This window comes from Columba livia, chromosome 1, assembly GCF_036013475.1.
Source record: "Columba livia isolate bColLiv1 breed racing homer chromosome 1, bColLiv1.pat.W.v2, whole genome shotgun sequence".
Taxonomy (NCBI): Eukaryota; Metazoa; Chordata; class Aves; order Columbiformes; family Columbidae; genus Columba; species Columba livia.
The window spans coordinates 64,828,115-64,836,571 of record NC_088602.1 but is presented as its reverse complement, the minus strand read 5'-3'; the positions used below and the strand labels follow the sequence as shown (position 1 = coordinate 64,836,571).

At 42.1% G+C, this 8,457-nt stretch overlaps 1 protein-coding gene across 1 annotated transcript in view; it reads left to right on the top strand.

Annotated features, from left to right (window-relative positions):
* Positions 1 to 1,789: 1,789 nt before the first annotated feature.
* Positions 1,790 to 8,457, top strand: part of RASA3 (RAS p21 protein activator 3) — a 176,858-nt gene continuing 170,190 nt past the window's right edge. Inside the window, exon 1 of the mRNA XM_065059559.1 lies at positions 1,790 to 1,927. Coding sequence (XP_064915631.1) covers positions 1,876 to 1,927 — 52 coding nt within the window. The 5' untranslated portion in view covers positions 1,790 to 1,875. The remainder of the gene's footprint in view (positions 1,928 to 8,457) is intronic.

Here is an 8,457-nt window from a genome sequence, read left to right as displayed (position 1 = left end):
CCTCCCCTAATTGATTTATTAAAATATGGATTCCTGGCTCTTTGGTTACCCTTCCCCCTAGCTTTATACTTTTTAAATAATTAGTTTTCGTTCTGGGATTGGTTTGAAGAGACTTTGTTTTACATTAAAGATTCACAGTCTGATGTCTCTCAGTCCTTCCGCCCCGGCTGGGGTCAGGCACCAGGTCCTCAGTTTTGCAAAAACAACATTTCTCCTTCAATGGCGCCTTACATCCCTTCAGCTACTGTGGCCTTGAGGTGAAAAATGTTTCCTGGAGGTTTTGCAGCCAATGTGTCTGGGGGTTTCCTACAAGTCCTTCATCATCCAGTCGTTTTTGGTATCACCTCACAGATTAGGGAGTCATTATCCACCAGGACATTGCTGAAAAAATGACAGATATACTACTGAAAAACACAATGTATTCATTAAAAATCCTGGTTTGAAATAACTCAGATGCTGCCCGATACATCTTGGAGCAGTTGTGTCTGGCACAAGAAGAGCAATAATCTGTGTGTGCTTCGATGAGAAAGGGAGAAAATGTGTGTCAGAGTTTCAGTGTGGAGGCCAGAAATGTGGCAGCTGCTCGCAAGCAGAAAATATTCATTTGAGAAAAATAGAATCCTTGTGGCCTCTCTTTATTTGCAGTAGCTGTACTTTGATGTCAAACCGCTTGACTTCAGTGGTTTCCACCTGTTATTAATTAGGCTGAATTTTCACCTCACACTGTCACCTTTTGGGACTGTTTCTTCTCTGGTGTTGAGCATGTGTACTTATACCTGCAGTAAAATCTATATTGCATAGCTGCAGTGGTTATTTCCTTATTTATTTATTTGCTCAATTGCATATGTGGTTCTTGTAGTTTTTTCATGTATTGGTAACTGAGCTCTTGAGAAGAGCAAAATCCCTTTTCATCTTTCAATCAGCTCGTGCAATGACGGGGCAAAGAGGTTTTAGATCCAACGGTCCTATGAAATGAGCATTATAAACACCTTCAGCTTTCCTGAGGACACCTGTGGGTGTCTAAATAGCTTCTGTGACCACCTGACCATACTGTGGCAGAAGAGAGGATGCAATCAACCTTCTGCACTTTCAGCTCTGTGGAACCTGTGGCTTGTTGTGGGTGCTACCACTCCACTCTAATTGTTCATTTGAAATCTCTTTGAAATTAGTAAGGTTAACAACAGCATATGTATTTGTCAGTTTGTGGCTCTTTCTATGTACAATAAATGATGTTCGAGTGAGATTTTGATACTATTTAGAAACTGCTGGATGATAGATCCCCCAATTTGCTCATAAGTAGCACTTTTCCCACTTAGACCAGGTGTAATGGAAACTCACTGGAGCTCAGTGGCTTCTTCTCAGCGTGAGATATCAAGGCAGTAAACTGCAGGAATGCAAAGAGAACAAGATGAATTTAAATGTCATATAAAGGTTTGGGTTGTAAGGAACCTCCAAAGATCACCTAGTCCAAACCCGCCTCAACTAGATTGGGTTGCTCAGAGCCCCGTCCACCCTGGTCTTGAAAGTTTCCTGGGATGGGGCATCTACCACCTCTCTGGGCAACCTGGGCCAGTGTTTCACCACCCTCAGTGTAAAAAATTTCTTCCTCATGTCTAGCCTGAATCTCCCCTCTTTTAGTGTAAATACCTCAGAAGAGGACCAAGTTTGAAACATTATGAAATGCAGAACAAAAACATGAAGTAAAGTATCAAAATTAGATGCTGTTGTGTACCTCTAAGATAAAAGTCTTGGCTAGGGAAGAAAAAAATGATGCACAGGAAGTGTGGGGGTTGGAAGAGAAGAAACCGTTCTTGTTGGGGATGGGTGACGGTTGAGAGCAGCCATAGTCACAGGGAGATGGTCTGAAGCATACAGATGACTGGTGATCTTCAGGATCTTGGAGAGGCTGAGGGAACACCCTATGAAGGTAAGGGAACAGGCACAAAAATGCACATAGAGAATGTTAATATTTTGTTAGAATTTGTCTAGTTCCTTCCTTGTCTAACGGAGTACATCATCTCAGGTTGCTTCATAACGTCTGTGTGTTGTGTGCTGCTTTCTCGTGTTCTCCTGAACAGTTAGCTTCTCTGAGCAAGCTATTTCTTGGGCTGCAGCTCTGAGAAACATTTGCTTGAGCTATGCTGGGATGCTATGGCAATGCTGCTCCAGTGGCTCTGCTCAGGTGGGCTCCGGTCCTGTTTCTGAATTGGGAAGCTGCTCTGATATCACTGCTTATGAAGTAGCTGGTCACTGAAAGAAGGCATCCTTACAGATAGACTCCAAAATTTTGCTCCTTCACTGGGAGGGATGTAGGTAAACAGATACGGCTGACACATGGTGCTGTGAACAGCAAGATCTTTGTGAACTTGTGGTTGAGACTTAAAAACTATTTTAGATGCAAACAGGGAAAAAAAAATAATTTTAAGTAGTTTCAAATAATATGTAAGTTTCTCTTTCCAATTCAAAATTAGGAATGAGCAAAATGACTGTAATGGTTGTGGTCTTGATACCCCTACTGCTTTCCTAATAGTACTTACAACAGTTGTGGAGGTATGGAGATTCAGTTAAAACAAACTGCTTTACAAATTTGCACTCCAGTATCTTGAATCTTGAGAGGAAGGGGAGGGCTCCACAGTCATACTAAAACTTTCTCACTTGGTGGAGATTTCTATATTTTTATCTACTTCAAGAACCTTCTTTCTTTTGTTCTAAAAATACCTATAGGTACTGTATGCTGATGCTAGCACGTAGCTTCCTCCTGCTGCTTTTAAATTTCTGTTTCCGAGTCAGTTTGATGCTTGTGCTTGTAAACCTGATACAGTTAAAGTGGGTATGTTCACTTCGAGTTTGAATGTGAAAAAAAAAAAAAAAAATTGGAAAAGCATCCTTGTTTCTGGCTTGAGTGTTGTAACTGAAGTGAGGTGTCTGAAACAGAGGCTTGTGTTGGGGTAGGAGAGGTTCCCCAAAATGCCCTGGCAGCAGATGTTGATCTTTCTGGGAAGGTTTCAGAGGCGGCCCCTCACTCAGCTGTTTTGTCCAGATAAGTGGGAAATGAGAGTTGCTGCCTTGCTTGGAAACTTTTCCTCTTGTGGTCCCTGCAAACCCAAACCCATGTGGACTTGTGTTTCCAAGCCTGAGTATATACCACAGACCTGCCAGGGTGCAAGCCTTGGCAATCCTTGCCTTACAATAGCAGAATACCTCAATTGCTCCTATGGTGTGACTCCTCTGTGCTTTCTGCAGTACGGCTAAGATTTGGGGTAGGGAAATGGAAAAGAGTGTTATTCTGATTTTGATTTGGTCTAAAAAACGTGAATCCAGAAAAAGATTGAACATAATCAATTGGGAGCATTTGTGGCGTGCACAGAGGTGGAAGAGGATGGGAAGTGAAGCAACCGGCTTTTTCAAGTCTCCCCAAAGTATTCTTCATTTATCTTACAGAATTCTTGCTTTTTCATGTAGAAATAGTATCGTTTCTCCTGCTTCTAGGCTCAATAGCATGGCATTACTTTCTGTGTCCAATCTCCTATTATTTGATTACCCACCATGAACTGCATAAGCTATCAAGAAAGCAATCTACAATTAAACTGAGTGTCTTTATTTCATTTTTCTCTCTCATATTTTAGCTTGGCTTACACAATTGTGCTGTAAATCAGTCCTGCCTCTTCCACAACGTCTTTCATCCTGTTAGTCACTGTCAGGTGACTTTGACAAGTAAACTGAGGTCTCCAATAGCAAAGTCAGTTCCTGCAAGTTTTATGAAAGTCAGTGGCAAGTTTAGAGAGACCTGGGTGACTGCCTCTTTTCCCCCAAGGAAGGCTGCAGCCTCAGCTAAGTAGTTATCTCCTCCGTTTGGCCTGTTGACAGTCCAGTGAGGGTATGTACGGCTTGGGATCACAGTCCGGGCACGTGTCACGAGGCTTCAGGGACATGGGAGAACAGGGACAAGGTGTTGTAGAGAAAGGGAAGCTGGGGGTCCGCATATCATTTGTGGGGGTATGTGGCTCAGTCTGTAGGAAACCAGCCTTTGCTGGGTCTGCTGCCTGTAGAACACTCTTCTTCCTATGGTTATCTAGATGATACAAACCCATGGCTGCTTGGATCTTTTTTCCTAAAATTAAGATTCTTAGTATTTATGTTTGTTCACTGCAGCAGGTTTGGATTCATTGCAGTGCTGATGAGTGAGTCCCATTGATTGTATCAGGATAACCAGGATCACATTTGGCTTTGGCTTTTCCCAGCATTTAATTTTAGAAGAGTGACCTCTTTGATGCTGATTTTTCTCTTTCACACATGCAGTAGTACCCCATTATGGCTACTGGTAGTGCCAAGGATGAGCTTAAGGATGTTTAATCATTCTTGCTCAAAAGCCAACGAAGAGAAACCTGTTTTAAGGAAATAGAATTTTCTTTCACTTCTGCATGCTGCTCACAATAAAATGTAAAGCCTTCAGGAGAAATACATACTGAGAAATAAAGAAATATTTGCACCACAAGAGGCAACTTTCATTACAAAGCTATGCTACTGACTACAATTAGGCTCCTCTTTACGTAAGTTTAAAACAATTGTATTAATATCTGTAGAAGTAAAACTTAGCCCTAGGAGTTATTTTCTGCTTCATTAAGATTTTCTGTTAAATCTTATATCCCTTAGATTTCTTTTGAGATGCACCTGAATTGATCAAGTTGGCCAGTATGCAAAGTAATATGCCACTTCTCTTGTGATGTCCATAGCCCAAAAATAGTAAAGGTCAAAGTACTGGGAGACAGATGAGATGCTCTTGGCTTGCTTTGCTGTCAGCCTAGACTTAACCATTTTTCTGGAACTTTCTGTTGTCGGTGGAGCAAAAACTATAATTCAGCTGACCAAACATAGGTGTCTGCATCAGTGGGAGCTGACTGGCTCCCTGAACTCCATTGACTGCGTTAATTAGATTTCTACTCACTAGAATAAGACCTTAAACACGTATCTCATAGTTACCCAAATGTATGTGTCTTGATATCAAATAGAGTCCACCCTAGAACCTCGATTCATTTCTCCACATAGAATCATGGAATAGGTTGCATTAGAAGGACCTTCAGAGACCACCTAGTCCAACCCCCTGCAATGAGCAGGGACATCTGCAACTGGATCAGGTTGCTCAGAGCCCCGTCCAGCCTGGCCTGGAATGCCTCCAGGGATGGGGCATCTACCACCTCTCTGGGCAACCTGGACCAGTGTTTCACCACCCTCATTGTAAAAAATTTCTTCCCCGTGCCTAGCCTGGATCTCCCCTCCTTTACTTTAAAATCATTATCCCTTGTACTATTTCAACAGGTCCTCCTGAAAAGTCTGTCCCCATCTTTCTTACAGGCCCCTTCTAAGTACCGAAAGGCCACAATAAGGTCTCCCTGGAGCCTTCTCTTCTCCAGGCTGAACAACCTCTGAAGCCTTCTCTTCTCCAGGCTGAACAAGCCCATCTCTCTCAGCCTGTCCTCACAGCAGAGCTGTTCCAGCCCTCTGGTCATTTTTGTGGCCTCCTCTGGCCCCTCTCCAACAGGTCCATGTCTTTCCTGCACTGAGGGCCCCAGAGCTGGACACAGTGCTCCAGGTGGGGTCTCACCAGAGCAGATACAGGAGTGTAGTTAAATTTGAGTGTTATCTGAGTTGCTGTAGAATATCTGTAACATCTGTATGGAACTAGTCTGCCGAAGAGCCTTTCCCTCCTTGTCTGGGGTCAGGAGGCCGGGTGGTTCACAGCAATACCGAAATTGACACTAGATGCCCATGTTTTAGCGAGTTGAATCCTGTTCTATTTGCTGGGAATCTAGGTTCCCAAAACAGTTTGTGGAGCCCCCCTTGTAGTGGGACTTAGCAGCCTGACCTTTTAAAAATATTTTACTCCTCTACCCCTCTGTTACCTGTAACTGAAATATGGAGAGGGGTAGCTCAGGTATGTATGTTTTCATACTCAGGGCTGCAGCAGAGCAGTCTGGAACCAAAAAATTATCTTGCATGCTGCAACAGTAGCTCTTACTGTTCATAATAGCACAGATACAGGAGCAGAAAGCAGTCAGAAACCTGGATGCAGAGAGAAGGAGGGAAGCAGACCAGAATGTGTAATGCAACATACACACCCTCCAATATTTTAAGATCATTAGGGCCTGGGTCATAGTTTTGATCAGTCTGACGTTTCGTTTGAAGTAAAAATACTGATGTTTACTTGAAATGTGCATGCTCTGTATATAGGAATGTATCTGGTTGTTTGAGAGTTTTCTGCCTAGGCTTGGGGGCAGTGAAGTAGTGAGTAAGGTGAAAACTTTATCAGTTGTCTGTGAAGACTTAGCCCATATTGCACAAATTGCAGCTTAAGCAGCTCTACAGCTTGTTACTCACCTCCCTGAAATGTGAAGGGAACTGCTCACCACTGCAGTTCATCACCAGTGTGGACAAGAAAATCCATTATGCATTTTCTGGTTAGCTAGCATGAAATCCAGTTTGTTGGCATTTCTCCTTAAAGAAATATGGACTTTGGTTATTTTGTTACTAAGATGCAATATTTGAAAAAAAGCATATACGGAAGACAACTTTTCTCAGATTGCTGTACCAGCCAGATGCAGCTTTCTCACACCAAGATGTTACACCTTGGCACTTGTATCCTGCAGTTTCATAAGGAAATGGAATCACTGGCTGCATGAGATGCAACACATGTGAAACAGAAAATAGCTACAATGAATCTAAGTACGTATGTTACAATTTTTTATTTCCTTGAAAAGCAATTTTGTAGCATCTTTGGAACAAGTTTTTATTGGATTTTTCCTCCTCCCCATGTTTATTGTTGTCACTATCATTACATTCTGAAGGTTGTCTTTTAACTCCCATCATTGCTGTTGCTCTGAAGTTTACAGGTTTTCAAAGACATGATGCAGATTCTGTTTTGTTCTAGTTTTGTTGTTCTTCTGAAATGGATGAGAATTTCACTTCAGAGAATGAAAACAGTATTTTTGACTGATCATCAACTCTACTGAGATGCTAAGCTTAATTCCTTGAATCTCTTGCCAGGACTTGGTTTTATTTATTTATTTAGCTTCCAAAATAAAAAGCTGCTTTAATCACTTTGCAGTCTTTGTACTGAACCTTTTGCACTGAACCACGCATCAGCATGCATGTCAGAGAGGCACTCAGTCATTTAATGGAAACCTTTTAGTAAAAAAGAACATGTTCCCACGACAAGTTGACAAAAACTCACATGTTCTCTAAATATTAGATAGATTGCAACAAGTATTCTTGCAGGTGCGTTTGGCACTTTGCATAGTCACATTTTGCATTTTGACAGATTTGTGCACATGGTGTGAATCCCCTCGTCATTTTGCATCCCTAGACACTTGTGCTGTGCAGGGGTGAGAACTGAGCATGCTTTTTCTTATGACTGGCTTGAGCCAGTGATTTGCTCAAAGGGCCCCTATGTACACTCATTTTAAGATAGCACTGCTTACTGCAGAAGTTGCTAATCTGAGGTTCCAAACTGGTTTTGGTTTCTTTGTCTTAGTGCCAGCTTGCAGATTTTAAAATGCTCTGATGTGACAAACTGTTATGTATGTCTCTACGTCTCATAGAGAAACACATATTGTGGTCACTGGTGCCCAGTGACAGGAACAGAGGCAATGATCGCAACCTGAAACACATCTGAACATCAGGGAACACTTTTTCACTGTGAGGGAAATTGAGGGCTGCCACAGGTTGCCCAGAGAGGTTGTGAAGTCTCCCTCCTTGGAGATATTCAAAAGCTGCCTGGCCATGGTACTTAGCAGCCAGCTCTTGGTGGCCCTTCCTGAGCTGGGGGGTTGAAGCCCGTGAGTTCCAGGGGTGCTGGCCAACTCAACCATTCTGTGATTCCATGGAACACTTTGCTTAGTCAAAAGACGCTAATTATCACTGAGGCTAAATAAGATCACATCTTCCTTGTGCAACACTCAGAGACACTTTTGACCCGGGAGAGGCTGTTTGTCTCGACTGTCTGTATCAGTTAAATTTGTTGTGAGAGCAGAACCTGATGGTCCTCGGCACATGAATGGAGAAGGAAGACCAGCGAATCTGAAGAACTCTTTACAATTGACTATGATATATCAAACAATATATAAAACTTATTTTCGGGAAGAGGTCAAGCCTAACAAAACATTAACTAAATCTCACCAGTAAAGATTACATAAATGAAACATAAAGAGTGTCAGAGAAAGGATATTTCATTGCAAACTAATTTATTCAGCTCCAATTTGCGTTGCCTTGCCTGTGCTAGTACGTGGGAATAAACATCATGATACTTTTAATAGATGCAAGTAGTCTATAAAAACAGAAATACCTTATGTCCATTTTATTTACTTAGGAAAGAGGAGTTCTTCGGCTCACCTTTAGCCGGATAAAGAGTAACTGTTGAACTGGCAAGACTTTGATTTAAAAGCTGCTCTCATGCCCTCTAGT